This window comes from Scylla paramamosain, chromosome 2, assembly GCF_035594125.1.
Source record: "Scylla paramamosain isolate STU-SP2022 chromosome 2, ASM3559412v1, whole genome shotgun sequence".
NCBI classification, from domain to species: domain Eukaryota; kingdom Metazoa; phylum Arthropoda; class Malacostraca; order Decapoda; family Portunidae; genus Scylla; species Scylla paramamosain.
Genome location: NC_087152.1, coordinates 18,150,135 through 18,173,087, shown reverse-complemented (window position 1 = coordinate 18,173,087; position 22,953 = coordinate 18,150,135). Strand labels below are relative to the sequence as shown.

General features: G+C 39.8%; 2 protein-coding genes across 13 annotated transcripts in view; one reads left to right on the top strand and one right to left on the bottom strand.

Annotated features, from left to right (window-relative positions):
• Nucleotides 1–21,632, bottom strand: part of LOC135111257 (uncharacterized) — a 32,627-nt gene extending 10,995 nt beyond the window's left edge. For 2 of the 8 annotated variants that reach the window (XR_010273680.1, XM_064024507.1), the window contains exons 1-2: nucleotides 21,519–21,578; nucleotides 262–356 (exon numbers count right to left, since the gene is read on the bottom strand). The gene's annotated coding sequence lies outside the window, so the exon portion shown is untranslated. Of the gene's footprint in view, nucleotides 1–261; nucleotides 364–21,518 lie in introns of those variants that run through there. The other 6 variants (XM_064024502.1, XM_064024479.1, XM_064024482.1 and 3 more) reach the window with 6 other exon arrangements.
• Nucleotides 273–17,450, top strand: LOC135111248 (STAGA complex 65 subunit gamma-like). Of its 5 annotated transcripts, none has more exons than XM_064024454.1 (9): nucleotides 273–445; nucleotides 847–888; nucleotides 1,068–1,478; nucleotides 7,761–7,860; nucleotides 9,655–9,770; nucleotides 9,928–10,162; nucleotides 15,250–15,422; nucleotides 16,500–16,661; nucleotides 17,047–17,450. In XM_064024454.1, exons 3-9 carry the CDS (start codon nucleotides 1,306–1,308, stop codon nucleotides 17,132–17,134), a joined length of 1,047 nt encoding a protein of 348 aa, XP_063880524.1. In that variant the 5' UTR covers nucleotides 273–445; nucleotides 847–888; nucleotides 1,068–1,305; the 3' UTR covers nucleotides 17,135–17,450. The 5 variants fall into 5 exon arrangements, with proteins under 5 accessions (XP_063880524.1, XP_063880493.1, XP_063880503.1 ...); XM_064024423.1 differs by having other exon boundaries at nucleotides 847–901; XM_064024443.1 differs by having other exon boundaries at nucleotides 303–396; nucleotides 847–901.
• Nucleotides 21,633–22,953: the final 1,321 nt, after the last annotated feature.

Sequence of the window (22,953 nt, the reverse complement as noted above, 5' to 3'; positions counted from 1 at the left end):
TATTTTGATAATACGTTTCACTTCATCAAGAGTTATAAAATAAGTAACACAAAGACTACGTATATTTATCAGTTTCACATACTCAGACTCCTTAACTGTATAATAACGCTACCTATTTTTTTTTTTCTGTTACTGATGCAAACTCACATTTATTCCATATCCATGTACCCAATTTAGTAAATCAAAAGTGAGATAATTCCTATATCTTAGTTAGTATGTCTGAAATTGATGATAAGGATAGAAAACGCTGTAAAAGCTTACCCAGGAAAGTCTGTCTGGTCCAGAGAGACCCTGGTTCTGGTCAGCTTGGGAATCAAGCGACGTAAACAAACCTGAGTGGTGTTGACGCGAAGCAGCTTTAGAGGAGAAAAGAGTGAAGTTCCATTAACCATTACAGTGAGTGACCATTACAAAGCACAAAGGCAAAAGATGGATAAATAGATAGGTAAGTAGCAGGAGTCACTGGGAGAGAGGAATGGGAGGCGTGAAAGGAGGAACAAAACAGGAATTTAAAGAGACAGGAGACGATACAGTAGTGATAGTGTTGTGAACTCTGATACCAATGAGGCCTTTAAAAAGAGGGCTTCATCAGTCCCTTGGAGGCACACTTCCTATGTACACTAACTAACGCACCAGTTCATCACACCCCGTCACACACATCGCACTTCATTGGGACTATCATCCTGTGTTCATATACATTCCTTAACTAATATATTTTGACCTAACTAGCAGCTGCTTGTAGCTTTCAGTTCTGCCTACTGTTTATGTTATTCTTTTACTGTTTGTATATATTTGTGGGTTGGCGTGCCAGGAGTTTTTGAGCTGCCAATATATGTTGCTTTTCAGGATAAACTTAGTTGTTGCAATCTGCAGCTGGTACCCAACAAAGTGAGTAATCCAGGTGAGCCACGGGAAAAAACATTCTTGGTCCAGTGTTTGGCAAATGAGAGAGGAATAAGTGTGAGGGGAAAAGGGAATATGTGAATTGAAATATGAAAATGGAAGGCTATTAACATTTATCCAATATTTTTTTTCCTTTTATGCAATAATTTTCCCCCCTTTTTCAGAAGTACCAAAGCAGAGACACATTGAATGACACAAGGGTTTAGTGAGCTGTGAGCAGAATGTTGAAGAAGAAACAAGCTCGTGAAGATCATACATAAGTACCAGAGTCAGTCAGTGGTGAGTAGCTTTGAGGGAAGACCAGACCAGAATACCTGGAATTTTCTCTTTCCCTCTGACACCACGATCACTGCTTAGAAAAGGGAGAAAAAGAGAGGCCAACAGCAAGCATTGCTGCCAAGGATGAGCTGTGCTGCAGGTCACTGGGGGGAGGAGGCAGAGCAGCAGCGGGGTGGGGGAGAGGACTGGGGTCTTAGTGCGGCAGACATGGAGGACTTGCTCACCCCACAGCCACCTGAACCCACCCCGCCAGCCCTCCACCAGCCCTCACCTGAGGAGACGCCTTCCTTTCAGATGTGAGTCAAGTGATAATTTGCATCAAGAACATCACTTTTTAGGTTCCACATCATATATTTTGCAACTAAAAGGACCAGTGTTTTCTTAGTTACTTTTAAACAAGAATATTGCCTGGGTATTGTAGGGTGGTTCACAAGTCTGTCTCTTTCCACCAAGGATTAATGAGGCAAAAAGTATGAATAATGTGTGTATGTATGTGTGCAATGCTTTGTCTATGCCAGTGCTGTCCAAATATTTTCACCTATTGTACCCTTTATTGCCTTCTCCTACTGTTACGTACCCTCCCCTCACTGCCCGCTGTAGCTGAACAAATTCAGTTTTATTTAGGATAATGCAGATAATATATTAAATATGAAAAGATTTTATAATAGGAGTTCTGGTCCGTAAATTTGAATTTATTACACTGAAATAAAAAAGGTTGATTTAATAACAAAATGCCGGAAAATTACTTACAACTTAATGCGAGATATGAGACTGATGTTCACTGATGATTTTTTCCATCCTTGATGGTATTGAGGTTACTGCAGTGATCAGGCTTTGTCCCAGGTTAACATTTAATTTGTTTCTCTGTTTTGATTTGATAATGCTCAGTGTGGAGAAAGGCGCCTCACAAATGTAGGTAGACACTAATGGCAGAAGTTTTTCTAAACCCATTTTTCCTAAGTCAGGGTGCTCCTTCATCACAGAACTCCAGAAATGAGTGACGCTTGAGCTTTAAAATGACAGTTTTAGGTCACAGTCCACACACACTTCTATCAGTGTTTCCTGGAAACAAATAGGAAGCTTCTTGTGTTCAGAAAAGAAGAATGGGTTCCAAATCCAGTTCAGCTGTACTGATTGTTCATGTATGTCAAGAAAGTAAGACTTAAAAGCACTAATAAGGCTGGTCAAATGTTCCACAATGACTGGTTTCACAGTGCTTTTCTCATAACTTACTGGAAATGTAGGCATCTGACAGAGGAAAGCATGTAAACTCTTCTCCTGAGCATATTTTCTTCCACGGTTCTATTTTCTTTTGAAAACCAGCAGCTTTGTCATAAATGTTGAGAATGTTTGTGTCCTTACTTTGTAGAGACAAATTTAACTCATTCAGTTTGCTGAGTATGCAAGATATGCCAGTTGTACAAGCCAAGTAGTGTTTTCAAAATATGTGGCAAAAGGAGACTCATGATCTGATAAGAAGGAAAGCTATCTCATCTCACAACTCGAACTATCTGGTAGGTATCCTCCCATGCGACAACCAGCACACCTCTGTGTGCAGTAATAGCTCTTTGTGCTCTGACCCCATGCTTTCACAAAGTGTATGAAACAGACGACTATTAAGTGGCCTTAACTTTATGAAGTTGATTACTTTGATGACAGCATTCAGAATTCCATGCAACTGTGAGCTCATTTTCTTTGGAGTTAATGACTCGCTGCAAATGATGCAGGGAGTCCACTCCACATCAGGATTTTCCTTCTTAGTCCTTGCCAGTAGTCCCTTCACTTTCCTAGTCATAGATGCAGCAGCATGTGTATGCATACTCATGCAAGATTTCCAGATAAGCCCTTGTTCAGAGAAGAACTGATTAATGTGTTGAAAATACCCTCCCCTGTTGTGTGCTCTTCTAATTTTTAGCAAAATAGCAAAATAGTATGTGTTCCTTGATATCATCTTCATTAATGTATCTCACAAAGGAGACTTGATGAGCCTGCCCACTAATGTCAATTGATTTATCAACTTGGAGTGCAAATGACTGGCTTGCTTTCAGCTTATTCACATCTTGATCCATATCATCTACACCCACTTCACTTACCCTGTGAGAGACAGTTTGGTGTGATAAAGGAACTGCTTGTAGTTGGTCAGCTGTCTTTTTATCCATCATTATTTCAGCCATCATACCTGCAGCTAGCAAAACAAGTTCTTCAGCAATACTGAATGGCTTTTTGGCTTTAGCAATTAATAAATATACGGCTAAAGATTTTTTTTTTTTTATGTAGGAGGGACACTTGCCAAGGACAACAAAAATCCAATAATAAAAAAAAAAAAAAAATGTCCACTGAAATGCCAGTACCATAAAAGGGTCAAAGCAGTAGTCAAAAATTGATGGATAAGTGTCTTGAAACCTCCCTCTTGAAGGAATTTAAGTCATAGGAAGGTGGAAATACAGAAGCAGGTAGGGAGTTCCAGAGTTTACCAAAGAAAGGGATGAATACTGGTTAACTCTTGCGTTAGAGAATAGGGGTGAGAGAAAGAAGAAAGTCTTGTGCAGTGAGGCTGTGGGAGGAGGGGAGGCATGCAGTTAGCAAGATCAGAAGAGCAGTTAGCATGAAAATAGCGGTAGAAGACAGCTAGAGATGCAACATTGCGGTGGTGAGAGAGAGGCTGAAGACAGTCAGTTAGAGGAGAGGAGTTGATCAGATGAAAAGCTTTTGATTCCACCCTGTCTAGAAGAGCAGTATGAATGGAACCACCCCCCCAGACATGTGAAGCATACTCCATACATGGACAGATAAGGCTCTTGTACAGAGTTAGCAGCTGGAGGGGTTGAGAAAAACTGACGGAGATGTCTCAGAACGCCCAACTTCATAGAAGCTGTTTTAGCTAGAGATGAGATGTGAAGTTTCCAGTTCAGATTATAAGTAAAGGACAGACTGAGGATGTTCAGTGTAGAAGAGGGGGACAGTTGAGTGTCACTGAAGAAGAGGGGATAGTTGTCTGGAAGGTTGTGTCGAGTTGATAGATGGAGGAATTGAGTTTTTGAGGCATTGAACAATACCAAGTTTGCTCTGCCCCCATCAGAAATTTTAGAAAGATCAGAAGTCAAGTGTTCTGTGGCTTCCAGTGTGAAATGTTTACCTCCTGAAGGGTTGGATGTATATGAAAAGAGGTGGAAAAGTGCAGGCTGGTATCATCAGCGTAGGAGTGGATAGGACAAGAAGTTTGGTTTAGAAGATCATTAATGAATAATAAGAAGAGAGTGGATGACAGGACAGAACCCTGAGGAACACCACTGTTAATAGATTTAGGAGAAGAACAGTGACCGTCTACCACAGCAGCAATAGAATGGTCAGAAAGGAAACTTGAGATGAAGTTACAGAGAGAAGGATAGAAGCTGTAGGAGGGTAGTTTGGAAATCAAAGCTTTATGCCAGACTCTATCAAAAGTTTTTGATATGTCCAAAGCAACAGCAAAAGTTTCACCAAAATCCCTAAAAGAGGATGACCAAGACTCAGTAAGGAAAGCCAGAAGATCACCAGTAGAGCGGCCTTGACGGAACCCATGCTGGCAAGCAGATAGAAGGTTGTGAAGTGATAGGTGTTTAAGAATCTTCCTGTTAGGGATAGATTAAAAAACTTTAGATATGCAGGAAATTAAAGCAATAGGACGGTAGTTTGATGGATTAGACCAGTCACCCTTTTTAGGAACAGACTGAATGTAGGCAAACTTCCAGCAAGAAGGAAAGGTAGATATTGACAGTCAGAGCTGAAAGAGTTTGACTAGGCAAGGTGCAAACACAGAGGCACAGTTTCGGAGAACAATAGGAGGGACTCCATCAGGTCCATAAGCTTTCCGAGGGTTTAGGCCAGCAAGGGCATGGAAAACATCATTACAAAGAATTTTAATAGGTAGCATGAAGTAGTCAGAGGATGGAGGAGAGGGAGGAACAAGCCCTGAATCGTCCAAGGTAGAGTTTTTAGCAAAGGTTTGAGTGAAGAGTTCAGGTTTAGAAATAGATGTGATACCAGTGATGCCGTCTGGTTGAAATAAAGGAGGGAAGGAAGAAGAAGCAAAGTTATTGGAGATATTTTTGGCTAGATACCAGAAGTGACGAGGGGAGTTAGATCTTGAAAGGTTTTGACACTTTTTGTTAATGAAGGAGTTTTTGGCTAATTGGAGAACAGACTTGGCATGGTTCCGTGCAGAAATATAAGGTGCATGAGATTCTGGTGATGGAAGGCTTAAGTATCTTTTGTGGGCCACCTTTCTATCATGTATAGCACAAGAACAAGCTGTGTTAAACCAAGGTTTGGAAGGTTTAGGTCGAGAAAAAGAGTGAGGAATGTACGCCTCCATGCCAGACATTATCACCTCTGTTATGCGCTCAGCACACAAAGACAGGTCTCTGTCATGGAAGCAGTAGTCATTCCAAGGAAAATCAGCAAAATACCTCCTCAGGTCCCCCCAACTAGTAGAGACAAAACGCCAGAGGCACCTTCGCTTAGGGGGATCCTGAGGAGGGATTGGAGCGATAGTACAAGATACAGATATGAGATTGTGATTGGAGGAGCCCAACGGAGAAGAAAGGGTGACAGCATAGCAGAAGGATTAGAGGTCAGGAAAAGGTCAAGAATGTTGGGCGTATCTCCAAGATGGTCAGGAATATGAGTAGGGTATTGCACCAATTGCTCTAGGTCATGGAGGATAGCAAAGTTGAAGGCTAGTTCACCAGGATGGTGAGTGAAGGGAGAGGAAAGCCAAAGCTGGTGATGAACATTGAAGTCTCCAAGATTGGAGATCTCTGCAAAAGGGAAGACGGTCAGAATGTGCTCCACTTTGGAAGTTAAGTAGTCAAAGAATTTCTTATAGTCAGAGGAGTTAGGTGAGAGGTATACAGCACAGATAAATTTAGTTTGAGAGTGACTCTGTAGTCGTAGCCAGATTTTGGAAAATTTGGAAGATTCAAGAGCGTGGGCATGAGAGCAGGTTAAGTCATTGCACACATAAACGCAACATCCAGCTTTGGATTGAAAATAAGGATAGAGAAAGTAGGAGGCAACAGAAAAGGGGCTACAGTCAGTTACCTCAGACACCTGAGTTTCAGTGAGGAAAAGAAGATGAGGTTTAGAAGAGGAGAGGTGGTGGTCTACAGATTGAAAATTAGATATTAGACTGCGAATGTTGCAGAAGTTAATGAAGAAAAAGTTGAGGGGGGGGTGTCGAAACATTTGAAATTGTGGTGGCTTTCTGAAATACTTTTTGGGAGCACTGAAAATCAGAGAACTTTCTTTTCAAGAATTCTACCAGTTTACCAACATGACACTGATGTTTTGTTTTCAGGTGATGCTGTAGGTGAACTGGTTTCATACTAGTGTTGGTCAGCATCTCCCCACAAATGAAGCACAAAGCTTCCGGAGGATCAGAATTTGTAGCAGTAAATCCCAAAAGCACATAATCTTCCTTGTGCTGCTGATAATTAGGAATATCTGTCTTCTTTTTCTTTGCACCTGTTTGATTTCTTTTGTCTGGGTCACTGCTGCAGCTGCTGCAGCTGCCACTTTTCAGCCATCTATCGATCTCTGCTGTTATTGACCAACTGCCTTCTGTAAGCTTGTATATTATTAAAAAAAAAAAAAAAAAAAAGGCTCGCTCACTCTGACGCCTGAGACAGGAATGAGTCACTGAGCAAGTGAGTAGCTGTCAGCACTTCTTGTACACGTACAATCAATACGTCCTTCCTGGGTATCCGACCTGACCCTTGGACTCCCTCCCCCTGCCTTTGCCTTCATAGAACTTGGGAAGTTTCTTCTGTGTGTGTGTGTGTGTGTGTGTGTGTGTGTGTGTGTGTGTGTGTGTGTGTGTGTGTGTGTGTTTGTCATCTTTTCACGTACCCTTATGATCTATGTTGTGTACTCCCAGGGGTATGTGGACCCCAGTTTGAACAACACTGGTCTGGCCCACCTTGCATGGGAGTGCCAGTCTGGTATATGGATGAATAGACTCTTAGCTTATTCCTGGCTTTATTATTCCAAGAAAAGAGAATAAATTTCTAGTCCCTTATTTCTTTTCCTGAAGCTATATGTCAATTTTATTTATTTATTTTTTATTATAAAGCACATAAAGCAACATATACCTTGCATAAAGATGATGGCTGGTAGGATATATGCTAAATGGTAGGAAGAAAGCATTGCTCATCAACATATTTGTAAATCATAATAGAACACCGAAACGGCAATATTTCATCTTAGTTACATTACCTCACATACAATAGGGCTCTTGTGAGTTGTGTCATTGCTTTCTTCTGAAAGAAAACTGGCATGAAATTGATGAATTGCAGAAGTTACATGCCATGTTTCCACTTATAGTTGTGTTCTGATAAGTGGTTACCATTGAATAATTTTCTGAAGCTGTTAGCAAGGAAGAGTCTTAGTTGGAATTGGTCTGTATTCTTTGTTCAGTCTTTGTACCCTTCTCTTTCATTTTGTTAATATTGCTTCACAGGAAATTAGCTAGCAATTCCCAAGTGTGTGTATCTGTTGCATATGTCTAGTAGTGTGAAACTCATTACTGTCTTTTTCAGTCTGCCAGCTGAGTTGTGCCGTACAGATCCCCTAGTGCTTCAGACCATCCGTCTGCTGCAGCACCAGCGCCAGGTGGCCCAGCTCATTGCCCGAGCACAGGTGAGTTGTACTGCCTCTCACTGTTACAGTGTATACTTTCTTGCATGTCACTGCATTTATTTGAATGATGAAAGTGAATTTAGAAACTGCCATGAAAAATTAGAAATTCATAAATTTTCAGCATCCCCCTATGAATGATAGGAATATTAAATCTTCAGTCTCAAGAAACTGTAATCGTTAGCAAAAGAATAATTCAGGCACACCTAGTCATTTTTCAATTTTCATAATGCAAGTGTCTATTTGTAACAACAAAGTGAGAGGTGTAGCCTGCCTGTTCACTTTGTGGCTGAGTTGAAAGAATGGTAAGGTGATGTCGGAGTATATCAAATGAGGGGGTGGACTCTATAAGCACTGTTAAAAAGAGAGAATTTATAACAGAGCTGTGTTGCAACACTGCAAGTGGACATGGTGCCAGTGAACAAGATGGCTGCTTCTGTTTCTCATGGGATGCCACATGTGAACATTAGAGAAGATTTTCTATTTTTGTGGCGTCTGACATTCATATCATTGTGTTTCATAACCTTGAATGTAATGTGATCCTGTTAGTAAGGTATTGAATATGAATATCAGGCATATGTGCATGATATTTGATGATATACTTAGCTTTTATCCAGTATTGTTGCTGTGAAACTGGTTTGAGGGCAACATGGCTAGGAGGGGGCTTTCCGTACAATATTGTGAGGGGGTGTAGTGTACTCAGATTTATTACATATTTTAATTTTACATACAAACAAGAAAAATACTAGTTTAGCTGTACTTAATAGGAAAAAATATAAGTATCAGGTGTATAATAGTTGGTGAAAAATACACTTACATAGTTGAAATGGTAGGGAAAAATAAATATTTTATGAATGCAATTGAAATGATACTATACATGTAATGAATGGTGTTTAGTGAACATTTGTAGCATTGTATGTGTGTTGTAAAAGACTCAAAAACTTTGCAGCAGAGTCAAGCTAAGTTATCCACTGTCCTCATTTAATATGAAATGAGGTAGTGATAGAAAATAGTTACAACTAGCTCTATTTTTTCTACTGTTTTGCTAATAAATCAATATAGGATGGATATTTGTTTCATTTCACACAGCAAAATGCCATTTTTAATACTTTTCATTGGTATTGCAAGGGTGAAATAGACATGTAATACGGGTTGCCAAGACAAGGCTATCATGCCTCAAAACGTATTCTTTTGCTGTTGTTCTTTCATTAATAGAACACTTTATATAATGTGTTTGTTTAATTTCAGACATTATATCATTTATTATAATTTGAAATTAATTTTTGGGGGATGAAAATAGCATGTACGAATCACACCCATAGTACGTACGAATTACCCCTGCTATGAGAGTGATTTGTACAAGATGAAAATTTTCTTGAATAGCCATAAAAAAGGTACTTAGTTTCTTCCTGCAAGACAGAGCTGTGTGTCGTAGGTAACCCATTCTCTGAGGGATTTCTGACCCACAGTCTTACTACCTTCAAGATTTAAACCTGATTTTTCAGTAATTTTTTTTTCCACTAATAGTACAATATACCCCATATCACCTACTCTATATATCATAAAAGTTGACTGAAAGGTGCAAAGCTAGGGCACTGGGGCCCCTCTCCTCTATGCTTTTATTCCCACATTGAGATTAATCTTGTCTCAGACATCACTTTTCAATGGAATCAGTCTATAATATAGGTAAATGAACATAGTGAAAGGCTCAGATCACCTAATATGATAATTTACTGCTGCTAATTTAATGTCAACTTTGATTCATTATAAAAAATAATCATCTTGTCTTGCAAACAGACTGTTGGTGTGGACAGCACCAGCCTCCCATCCTGCCCACCCCCTCCAGAGGACCTTGTTCTTAATCGCAAAACTACCAAGCCACACTTCCTCAACTTTCTCCCTCCAGAACACACGTAGGTCGTGGAATGTAGCTCTGCTCAGGAAAGGTGATGGTTTGTCATTTGCAGTCATAACTTTATTCTGTTCTTTGCTGCTCAGTGCATTAGCTCTGTATCTAAGGTAATCTGATCCAGTCTACTCTGGTGTTATGACTGAGTTTGCATGTTGCAGGCCATTCACCACAGGCAAGACTCAACAGCACATCCTGGAGGTGGAGGGCAGCAAAGCACGTCTCATCTTACGCAAGGCAGTGGCCACCATCTGTGCCCACACAGGATATACAGACACTTCGGAAAGTGTGTTGCGACTGCTGACAGATGTTACACACGAGTTTCTCACTAAGATCACCCGCGTGCTGCGTGCCAACACTGACAATCTCCTGCTGACAGACCGCTGCCCTTTCCATGTGAGTGAGCTGACTATCCAGTGGCCTAGCCAGTGATGAGTATGAGTATGAGTGTTAATAATGTTTTAAAATAAGCATGAGCTGTGCTTTACAGATAGTGTACCGCTTCTGTTTGTTTGTTTATGTGAGGGGGGTGCATGCTTCTGGGGTCTTAGCTGGACATGTAGATTGTGGCTTTTGTAAATAATGCCAAATGCTGATTTGATTTACCTTGCCATACTGATCTATGAGTTCATCCAATGGCAGCAGAACATAGTCGTGGCAGGAGTAAGGAAATTTAGTGCCAATCAAGAAGAAAAGATGAAGTTAAGATGGGTGACTGTGGCGGAAGGGCTCCAGTGCCAAGTTTTGGCAGAGACAAAAGTTATGACTGCTAGAAGCAAGAGTTGAAGGCATGACAGCTTGTCACTAATGTTGATAAGAAGAAGTAAATTGTTACAGTTGCCCAAGCAATCCCAGAAGGAAGTGAGGTGAGGAGAAAGATTTTTGAGGAAGTGGACATTGACAAGCTGTGAAGTAACAATGGAGACTGTGTTTTGCTGCAACATTTGGGCAAGTGGTACAAGAATGATAACATGTCAGCAGTGTATGAAGCATGGACAAAGTTTGACAACTTCAGGAAAGAAAAGGAGGACATTATGGAGAGGTACATTTTAGAATTTGCAAAGAGATATGCAGTTCTTAGTAAGTACAGGGTGATTACACCAAAGTGCATTTTGACGTTTAAGCTACTGGACAGTGCTGGGCTAAATGTTAAAGAGAAAAAGATAGTGTTGACAGCAGCGTCTTTTAGTGAGCCAGAAAAGATGTTTGATTCCTTTTAGTATGCCCTCAAAAATTTTTGGGGGAGTCAGGAAGTGTTGTCATTGGATTCAGTGTCAAGGAGTAGTGTGAGTGAGATTCCTGCAGTGGTAGTAAAGTCTGAGCCAGTGTTCAGCACAGAGGAAGTGAATGTTGTCACTCAGGGAAGAGGACAAGCAAGGTTCAGGGGAAGTAGAGGAAGAGGGAATTTAGCGAACAAAAGTGACAAAAATAGACAGAAAAACCATGTTGACTATTATGGTAATATTAGAAAGTGTTATGTATGTGGATCAAAGTATCATATGTCTCCAGCATGTTCAAGAAATGTTTATGTGAACAGTGCAAATGAGGAGGTACACAAAGAAGCTGAATCATATGATATTGTTGAAACTCATGGAATGATGTCATTCTTAATGACAGTCTATTAGCCATGCTATCCTGGACACAGCCTGTAGTTCTACTGTGTGTGGTGTTGACTGTTTAAAATCATACATGCAGACTTTGTCAGAAGAGAAGAAAATGAGAATAGAAGAGAAAGAGCGTAAAATAACACTTGGATTTGGTGATAGTAACACATACAGATCACTGAGTAAGGTGAAATTTCCAGTGAACATTATAGGTGAGAGAGCATATATAACAGTTGATGTGGTGAATTGCTCTGTTACCCTGTTCTTCAGCAAGAAATCAGTGAATAGGGCACAAATGAAGTTTGACTTAGAAAATGATATTACAGAAATACAGGGAAAAAAAGGTGAAATTGGGATGTATTTTCTCAGAAGGTTATTGTCTTCCACTAAGGGTTTTATATAAAAAAAGAAAAATGGAGGAAAACTGAAGAAATACTGCTATCCTTGGGTAATAATAATGGAAAAGAAAAGCAAACAAAAATATTGCAAAACTGCACCAACAGTTTGGTCATCCAACATGTAAGAGACTGACTAAGTTGTTGAAGGTTGCAGGTGTTAAAGACAAAATGTGCTTTTTGTATGCTGAATTATCAAGAAGTTGTGAAATATGTGTAAAATATAAGAAAACACCATCAAGGCCAGTTGTAAGTGTGGCATGGCAAAAGAATTCAATGAAATTTTTACAGTAGACCTGAAAGAGTACAAGAAAGGAGAAATATATTTTCTGCATGTGGTGGACATGGCAACAAAGTTCTCAAAGTTTTGTGTGGCAAAAAGTAAAGAACCCAAGGAGATAATAGAGGAAATTGTGGAGACATGTTTGGGAACTGGTTTGGGAACCCCTGTAAAGTTTTTGTGTGACAATGGTGGGGAGTTTACCAACACTACATTCTTAGAAATGTGTGAGGACATGAACATTCAAGTGATGCACACAGCAGCATATTCCCCCTTTAGTGACAGCCTATGTGAACACAATCATAAAATGGCGACAAAAAATATTGACAGAGCAACCAGAATTGTCTTTGAAAAGTGGGTGTAGCACAGTCAATGCAAAAAAATTGTCTTCAAATGGTAGGAGGCTTCAGCCCATATCAGCTTGTGTTTGGACAGAATCCTAACCTGCCGTGTACCTTGATGAATTTCCTGCATTGGAAATTACAGCTTATGGTGAGATGGTTGCTAAATATCTCAATCTCAATGCTAGCCACTCAGCAAGCAAAGCCTTCATTAGTGCTGAAACATCTGAGAAAATATGATTAGCACTTAGACACAAAGTAAAAGTTACTGGTAGAACACTTAAAAATGGAGAGCAGGTCTATTTTAAGAGAAGAGCAAAAGGAATTGAAAGGATCAGCTCAAGTTATTGGTCAAAATGGAAAAACAGTAACTTTGAAATATGGTTCAAATATAAAAGCCCATGAAACACATGTTAAAGAGAAGCTATACAGTTTCAGAAGAGGCACTGAAGAAGAAAAAACTGCACTACTTGACATGCTGAAGCATCAGAGTGAAAAAGAAGGCAAAGAAGAAAAAGTCAAGAGCAAGAGAAATATAATAGAGGTAGTTATAAATCCAGTAGGAAATATTGTAAAAAGTGAAAGCTGTAATGAAATGGAGGGAGAAGAAAATATGTCTGAGGACAATGTTGCAATCAAAAGTATTCCCAAGATTGGACAGAGAGTAAGGTTCTTCTTGAAAGAGTCAGATAAATATCAGATAGTGACTGCAGTTGTGCTGGAAAATCTATAGGAAAATACAGTAGTTGGAGGAATATTAAGCAAGAAGATGGACACATATCAGCCTTATACTGGAATAAAGACAGAAAAGTGGGTACCAGTATTGGATGAAGTGCAGGAACTGCAGGAAATCAGTGAAACAGTAATGGCTTGTGAGAATACCAAAAATCGAACTGGAAAAAAGCAAAAGATAAACTGAAAAGCTGGAAGAATTTTTGAGTATATAAGGAAGTTCCAAACATGGGTAAAAAAGCAGTGTCAGTTTGATGGGTAGTAACAGAAAGGGAAAGCAGTAATAGAATAAAGAAAATTAAATCATGGCTAATTGCCAGAGGATTTGAGGAAAAGAAGAAATACAGTCTGATTTTCCCACTGTTAGCAAGGAAGTTTTGAAGTCTTTCATTGCTATACTGTCCTCAAAGAAGTGGGCAGTGAATTCCATTGATATCAAGGCTGTATTCCTACAGAGTGAACAGTTTGAGTGTGAAGTGTATCTTGTTTCCCCCTGTTGAGGCAGGTTGTGATAACAGTGTACTGTAGAAACTGGAAAAATGTGTATACAAACTTAATCATGCAGCGAGGAAATGGTATCTTACAGTAAAGACTTTCTTGTTAAAGCTGGGATGTAATCAAGTGAAAACTGACCCTGCAGCTTTTTACTGGTACCATGAAGGAAAATTATGCGGAAAGTTTTTGATGCATGTAGATGATTTCTTGTGGGGAGGAATAAAAGAAATTTGAAAATGTTTTCATTGCTCAGTCAGAAATAATTTTCAAATTAGAGCGCAAAGTGATATTATTTTCAGATGTACTGGTCTAGATATTGTGCAGAATGGTCAAAATTAATTTTGTAAAACTCTTGAGTGTATAATGTAAGTGCTGCAAGAAGATTGAACAAAAATGTAGAGTGTAATGATGAGGAAAATGAAAATCTAAGAAGTCTATTAGGCCAACTAAGGTGGTTATGTACTGACATATCATATGATGTTCTGGAGCTTAGCTGCAAAGTGAGCTAAAGTCCTGAAGTTGAAGATCTGATTGAAGCAAACAAGTGTCTGAGGAAAACTTATACTTTTAAGAGTTCAATGTACTTACTAGGTCTGGGTGATATCTCTAAGTATAAGTTGGTTGTATACAGTGATGCTTCTTTTGCTAATCTGGGGGCTTTGTTATTTTTCTCGTGGGTAAAAATGAAAATAGTTGCCTTTTGTAATGGAAGGCAAAGAAAATAAGAAGAGTTGTGAAAAGTACCCTTGCTGCTGAAACACTATCAGTTGTAGAAGCTGTGTACATGGCCTACTACCTGGGAAGTATGCTGTCTCAGATATTGTATGGTAATGAAAGCAAGCTGCCTGTGGAACTCCATGTTTACAACCATTCACTTTGATAATGTGTACTCAGTCAAAAATGTTTTAGGAAAGAGATTAAAAATTGACAGCTATTCTCAAAGAAATTGTTAGTTAAAGATATTTTGGGTTGATTCAAAAGCACAGTTAGTTGATGTACTGACAAAGAAGGGAGTAAATCCTTTGAGAATAGCTAGAGTTTTTCAAAATAGATCTTTGAAATTGTAAGCAAATATCAGTTGACTGGACTGGTTGTGAATGAGATTGTAAGAACATTTATTTCCGTTTTTTTTTTTTTTTTATGCAAGAAAATCTTTTTTGAGTTCTGTTTAAAAGAGAGGGAGTATGTTAGTAATGTTTAAGTTGTGCACAAGCTGTGCTTTACAGATAGTGCATGTCTTTTGTTTATGTGAGGAGGCACACTTCTGGCATCTTAGCTGGAAGTGTAGATTCTGGCTTTCGTAAATGAAGCCAAATATTGTACATCTGCTCTTTGATTTACCGTGCCACACTGATCTATGTGTTCAATAATGAGGGGGAATAGAAGAGGAGTTAGCAAAGGTAGTCAACTAGGAGATGAAGAATAGAAAGTAGAAAAAAGGAAGTGTAGTAGAAGTAATGACAGGTGGTGGGCAGTGATGTGTTTGCCATGGGGTCTATGGGATGCTAGCCTTTTATTCAAATCCTGACTCCGTTTTTCTTCATAAACATTGTAAAATTTTCTCTGTTACAGACTATGACAATTGACTCCTTACAGACATGGTAGAAGATTGTCTTGTTTCCCCTTATTATTGCAGGATGTGGTGGAGAAGACCCTGCATGATGTTGGCATGGGCAGCATGAGTGAACTGCATCAAATGTACCGTGACCGAGTGATGCTCTATCATGCCAAAGTGCGACAAGAGACTTTTCAGCTTTACCACCATTATGTTGCACTGTCTCAGAATAGGGAGGCAGCCAACACCCCAGGGTAAGCCATCACAGATTTCTCTTTTGTTATTTCTTAAGAGTCAGGGATTTGCACCATATATGAGTTTCCTCCATTTGTTTATGTCTTGCATTTTCTGTGATTCCCATCCTTTGCAGATTCCTCTTCACTTAATATATTGTGTTGGTGAATGAATATGTACAGTAAGATACAAAAGAAGTATTTATAGTTGATATTGTGATTATGAATTTGGAGTGTTGAGCATATAAGAAAATACCTGTATGATGAAGACAGGACAATACCTGAAAGGGATAACTTTATATCTTTCTGTCATTATCTCCCAATAAAAAAGCCTTTCAAGGAATCCAGGCATCATAGAAATATAAAGAAATGATAAAATAATAATTAAAATGTCAAATTTACATTAAGAATTTGTAGAGCACTATTATAGAGATGCATGACAATCCTGTTAATGAAATTTCAGTAGAACACAAGAAATCAATAAAAGTGAGGAATGTAGAAATAGTTCATGATCTGTAATGGCACCTTTGTATTATATTTTTCTTGGCTTGTTTCCATATGGTTCCCTCTCCCTATATTTGTGTTAAGTTTATTAGTATTGCTGGTACAGTAAAATCCCTCTCATCCGGCATTCAAGTATCCGGCAGCTTCAAGTATCCGGCACATTTTTCCCCGAGCCTTAAAATCAATGTGTATGATTAAAATTCCCGCGCGAGGCATACTTTGTCCCCTTGCCACCAGAGCGCACTGCTTCGCGCCACCCGCGGCCCACTGCACTGTGTTTACTCAATGACTCAGTCCCGCGTGTGCACTGTTTATCGCCTGACGCCTTCATCATGCCTAAAGTTGTAGAAAAGAGGAAGCGTGTTGTGCTTACACTTAAGCAGCTGATCAGATCAGCTGCTGATTAAGATCAGCTGATCTTTGTTATGGTAAGATGCGTGAGTGTAGGGTGGTGATTGTGGACGTAATTTCACTTCTATTCAAGTATCCGGCAATATTCAAGTATCCGGCATGTCGGCGGTCCCGTTGATGCCGGATAAGAGGGATTTTACTGTATTTGTTATAATGTTATCTGTTGCTTTGTGTGGTGGTCAGGTCACGGAGGGAGAGCATTGGAGACTGGTGGATGGACGAGTGTGGCAGCCAGCATGGAGCTGGCCAGGGACCAGGGATGGAAGAGGCCTCAGTACCTTCCATCAAGAGCACCTCCAGTCTAGACCCTGAGCTCTCCCTGCATCCATTTTCTGTTCTCAGCCAGTAGGTTGTAGAAGAAAATACATACTGGGTTTTCATGGTGGTTTATAAAGTGTAAAATAAGAATGTGGGCAACTCAAGACAGATGATGACAGTCAAGACAAGAAGGCAGTTTGAGAAAGTGTGCATGAATATTGTAGACAGAGTACTGAAGTATATGAGAGAAAGTAATGAGAGAAGAATGAGAGGATAAGAGCATGCAAGGAAAGAAATATATACTACAGACTCCTTGTGACATCCATCCCCTTGTGAGATTTTAGGAACACTCATCAAATACAGATAAATATGTAGGTGGACTAGATGAAGAAGTGAAGGAAGGCCAAGACTTTAAGCTATGGCAGGAGTATTTAAGTATGTGTGTCTAGAACTATCTCATTTTTCATTGCAGACCTGGTGGTGATGGAGAAGAGACAGTGGTGCAGAACTCTCCTGCCACTTCCCAGACTTTTCCTGCCTACCCACTCACTCCCCGCTAGCTTTTCCCATCCTTTGATCCTTTTCTTTTGATGCCAGAATAGATATGACCAACCAAAAATTACTCTGACCTTGGTGAACACTTATGGGCCTAACTGATATTGTGTCACAGTTGCATGCTACCAGTGATAGGCCTGAAAAGGATTTTTATAGATCAGTTTATCAGTGTTTCCATTATTGCTGTAAAACTGGACATTATAGAAATCCCTCAGTCCTCCAAGTGGTCCCAAGAGTTTCAAGTAGTTTTATTCCTTCTAGAATGATGTGTCACTTTCTGTACTGTATATTGTTAAGTTTATAATAAATAGTACAAAGACTGATGAATTATTGCATCCAGAATGAAAAGTAATATTAGGGGTATATGCTATAGCTGTGCATGAACTCAGCACTTGCCTCCACCTCCATGCTGCTGGTATAACTCTGTTTACATGCTTCTGTAATTTCCTTCCACCTTTTTTTCCCTTCTTCTCTTCTGCAATCCCTCTTGGGCTACATTTTTCTCAATTTTCTTCCACTTTTCTTTTCCTTCATCTCTTCAGCAAGCTATCTTTCTCTATCATATAAGTGGCCATTGTAGAAATAGGTATAGGATACAGGGCTGGGCACACCCTCAGCCACTTATGTAAAGTGCAAGTTCTACTATACTGAACATATGATTTCTTTTACAGAATTGTGTTTGCTACAAACTTTTCATAAATCTGCAGTTTTGCATTTGCAGAAGTAGTACTTCAATAAATGAAAACCTTCCTGCTAACTTTATTTTTATTTATTTACTATTATTATCTTGCTGCTATTACTATCTTGTTAGACCAGTGGTTCCCAAACTGGGGGCCATGGCCCCCTGGGGGGCCATATAGCAGAATGTAGGGGGCCATAATCTGAGGCTATGCATAAATAAAACCAAACGAGTTTAGCGGGTAGGTAGCCAGTGGAGGGAACTTACAGGTTCAGTACAGGTTTGTGCAATGCCTTGCTGCCAGACACATGAGTAATACGTCCCTTTTTTTTTTTTTTTTATCTGATTCTGTGTTCTTGACATAAAACAAGACATGGGGATGTAATAGGGAAGCAAGATAATTTTAACTCAACATAATTCTAATCTAAGGCTTCCTAAGCTGTGTATTCTGTATGATAACCTGGTCTTGAATCTTACGTATCAGCAAGGATGTTCATATTATTCAGTTAACTAGACATTCACAGTTGCAACATTGATCACTATGTGTGCCTCCCCATATAATCAGTTTCATCCCACCTGTGAATACTTCAGCTTTATATGAACATCAATACCACTTTAATGGTAAGGAAGCCCTGCATCATGAAGTATATTAAGAAGGTAAATAATACAGTAAAATCCCTCTCATCTGGCATTCGAGTATCCGGCAGCTTCAAGTATCTGGCACATTTTTCCCCGAGCCTTAAAATCAATAAAAAATCAATGTGTACTCATAAAATTGAATAAAATTTCCGCGCGAGGCATACTTTGTCCCCTCGCCACCAGAGCGCACTGCTTCGCGCCACCCGCGGCCCACTGCAATGTGTTTACTCGGTGACTCAGTCCTGCATGTGCACTGTTTATCTCCTGACGCCTTTATCATGCCTAAAGTTGTAGAAAAGAGGAAGCGTGTTGTGCTTACACTTAAGCAGCTGATCAGATCAGCTGCTGATTAAGATCAGCTGATCTTTGTTATGGTAAGATGCGTGGGTGTAGGGTGGTGATTGTGGACATAATTTCACTTCTATTCAAGTATCCGGCAATATTCAAGTATCCGGCGTGTCGGCGGTCCCGTTGATGCCGGATAAGAGGCATCAGTGCATCATTTAGGATTACTAAGAGTTGGCTTCACTACATTTTTTTAGACTGACGAGTAAGAGAAAGAGGGAGGGAGGTTGACAGACGAGGGCAGGGGAGATGGTGACTGCATAGCCATGGAGGGCCATTAGTGTCTTCTATGAGTACGTAAAGTGTTGTAAAGTGTCTCAGGAGGAAGAGAAATGTGTGTTAAAGTGTTGCTGGAGAAAGGAAATTATGTATGTTCGCAAATAATGGTGTTTCACATTTCAGGGCTAAATGAGAAACACTTTCATTTAGCCCTGCTTTTTACACGAGTTTGATTCATACTAACAAAACACTCTTTATTTTGTATCTATTTATTCGTGAGCCATAGATTCTTTGACGTCCACATATAAGAATGGTTTAACAAACTCTTATGAACAGACTGGTAAGGAAACATGGGTATACCTGTAAGTAATGAGAACTTTAACCCTTTTCTCCACCAGGCGGTCAGCACCACTGCGCTAACATCCCATAGACGTGAAGAGCTTAAGGGTGCGTCCACACGGTCGAACATTCCGTCGACCCACTATTACCAGATAGCAGTATGAATATGATAGGAGCGCTAATAACGTCAGAAGCGAGCACTAAGGGGGCGTAACGGACACTGCCTATGTTCCTAGTTTCGGAACCTCGGACGCTGCTCTCCCTCATACAGTTGTCCTGCTTCGTTATAAAAAGTTTTACCTTCTCCAGTATATAAATCGTAGAGGGTGTCCGGGTCCATCTGCATATAGTTTCTAAAGTCAGATTCATAACCAATCAGCAATTCATGTAAAATGGTTGCATGGCTTCCCCTTTCACTTCATCTTTGTAACGCAGTCCCTGCCTGCATCATTCCCTTCTCCTCACCTCCTTGTCCTCCTCACACAGTGCAACAATTATCATGCTGCATATTGCAATTTCTTTTTTTTTTTTTTTCATTTTTATCTTATTGTGCAGCATCCTGCCTCGCCTTATGATATAGTAGCAGTGTCAGTCGGACACCCACTGTTACCATATCACAAGGCGAAGCAGGATGACGTCATAAGCGTTGAAACGAGGGAAGTTGATATGACAACAAACAATGGTATCAGATAAAGTTGTAAACCATACTTTCTACTCAGTTCACCAGGCAAAGACCAGCAGACAACGTTCGAAGCTGATGTACGCTGGCAACGCACAGGTATATAATTATGTCAGTGTTAGTGTGGGCTCGGGAGACAGAAGGTTGTTGCCAGCGTCTAGTGCAGTACATCATAACCATGGTGCACAATAAGATAAAAATGAAAAAAAAAAAAAAAATGCAATATGCAGCATGATAATTGTTGCACTGTGTGAGGAGGACAAGGAGGTGAGGAGAAGGGAATGATTCAGGCAGGGACTGCGTTACAAAGATGAAGTGAAAGGGGAAGCCATGCAACCATTTTACATGAATTGCTGATTGGTTATGAATCTGACTTTAGAAACTATATGCAGATGGACCCGGACACCCTCTACGATTTATATACTGGAGAAGGTAAAACTTTTTATAACGAAGCAGGACACCTGTATGAGGGAGAGCAGCGTCCGAGGTTCCGAAACTAGGAACATAGGCAGTGTCCGTTACGCCCCCTTAGTGCTCGCTTCTGACGTTATTAGCGCTCCTATCATATTCATACTGCTATCTGGTAATAGTGGGTCGACGGAATGTTCGACCGTGTGGACGCACCCTTAAGCTCTTCACGTCTATGGGATGTTAGCGCAGTGGTGCTGACCGCCTGGTGGAGAAAAGGGTTAAAGTTCTCATTACTTACAGGTATACCCATGTTTCCTTACCAGTCTGTTCATAAGAGTTTGTTAAACCATTCTTATATGTGGACGTCAAAGCATCTGTGGCTCACGAATAAATAGATACAAAATAAAGAGTGTTTTGTTAGTATGAATCAAACTCGTGTAAAAAGCAGGGCTAGATGAAAGTGTTTCTCATTTAGCCCTGAAATGTGAAACACCATTATTTGCGAACATACATAATTTCCTTTCTCCAGCAACACTTTAACACACATTTCTCTTCCTCCTGAGACACTTTACAACACTTTACGTACTCATAGAAGACACTAATGGCCCTCCATGGCTATGCAGTCACCATCTCCCCTGCGCTCCTCTGTCAACCTCCCTCCCTCTTTCTCTTACTCGTCAGTCTAAAAAAATGTAATGAAGCTTAGTAATCCTAAATGATGCACTGAAACACTTCACATACTCCTAGAAGACACTGTACTAATCGCTCTACATGTACGTCATGATCTCCCCTTCATTCCTGTTATCCTTCCCCTCTCTCTCTCTCTTAAACCGTTAATCTACAACGCTAGAAAACCAGAACCTTATTATTCTAACCAAGCGATGCACTGAAGCGCTTTACAAACTCGTGGAACTACGACACCTTACGTAGTGCGTAATCACTTAATGTTGTCACCCTCTTACCTTCCTGTCAACCTCATTCCTTTCTCTCTTCTTATTTACTCGTCAGTCTATGATTCAGTAAAGTCAACACCTAATAAACAACAACTAAGCGATATCAGGGAAATTCGAATTCATACCTTGCCTTGGTGTTCGCAAAATCTACTCACGTCTTCTCCCTCTAGTAGTCCGCTCCTCACTGAGGGCTCGGGCCTCACCAGTCGGCTTTCAGTGAGCAGCAGTGAAGCAGATGAACTAGATGAATCCTTTCTCAGTATTTTGTGGAACAGTGTTCTAATGTACTAGATCCTTTCAGACGACTGTCACCTCATGCAAAGTGTTTACCATTAGTGACACTGCATTCATACATCACAAGTAAAGACAGATGTTGTAGAGTTCAAGTAAAGCAAAGAAGCAAGTGGGTTCAATGTTTCAATTCTGATAAATCTAACATACACTTGAAAGACATGTAAGTGTCGAATTTTAGTTATTTAGTTGTCTATAAAAAAAAAAAAAAATGGTAAGTTTAAGTTTTCCCTTGCCAACTCAATTATCATTTGCCATTAGTTTTCAGTATTCAGACAATGATACTCCCCCAACTACGTAAGTCTGTGGTTAATTTCCAAAGTACTTGTTTTAGAGGCAAGGCAAAGCACACAGTGGTCTGTACAACAAGGTAAGGTACGGTAAAATGGATATAAGACAAGGTAGTTCTTTTAAGAATTAGAAAAAAAAGAGAAAAAAGAAATAGTGACACACACACACACACACACACACACACACAAACACACAGCTCACGTCCGCCAAAGCAGCGTCCAAGAAACTAACCATTGCTCCAGACAGACGCAAAATTGGCTACTTCATAAAACAAAGACAATGAAATGTCAATTTATTTCAGGTGTTATGATAAATTCTGACATGCATTTATCATAGTGATCAACTTCGGATGGTACGACATTTGCCACTCAATCAACATGTCATATTGAAAGTTAAGCGGTCATAGTACGTACATACATTCACCATTTCAATGTGACCACTGAAGTTGTTATGCTTCATGTTATAAACGACTAGTACAGATAAAAGTTACTCTCGTTGTCTGAGTGTTGTAAAATATGTTGGATACAAGTGATATCGAAAAATACAAGTTTTAGGGGAAAAGCTAACTGGATCTTGGATTAAAATATAAATATATGGAAAGAATGAACGTAGAAAATAATTTGGTACTTATATAGGAGCCCCTTTGTTGCAGATTCTGCCTCCATTCAGCAAACTCTCAACGCAGCCACTCGAAAACTAAAGTTTGCAAGAAGTATTTTTCTGGGATGTGGATATTTCGAAGATTTTTTTTTTGTTGTGTTACATGGCGTGACAGTGTCATGTTGTATTGCATGTAGTAAAGGAGAGGTGCTGTGTTGCATGGAGTTTTACGTTGTGATGCATGCAGTGACGTAGCGTTATTTTTATTTGAATGGAGTGCTGTGTTAGGTTAAGTGGAGTGACTGAGTGTTGTATTGTACTGAATGAAGTGACGGAGTGTTGTATTGTGTTAGAACAGTTAGATGAAGTGACCGTGTT

Coding starts and splice junctions, on each gene's coding strand:
- LOC135111248 (XM_064024433.1), top strand. CDS start 1,306: ATGAGCTGTGCTGCAGGTCACTGGGGGGAGGAGGCAGAGCAGCAGCGG. Junction 9,771..9,927: donor TTTCTCCCTCCAGAACACAC/GTAGGTCGTGGA, acceptor TGCATGTTGCAG/GCCATTCACCACAGGCAAGA. Junction 15,423..16,499: donor GAGGCAGCCAACACCCCAGG/GTAAGCCATCAC, acceptor TGTGGTGGTCAG/GTCACGGAGGGAGAGCATTG.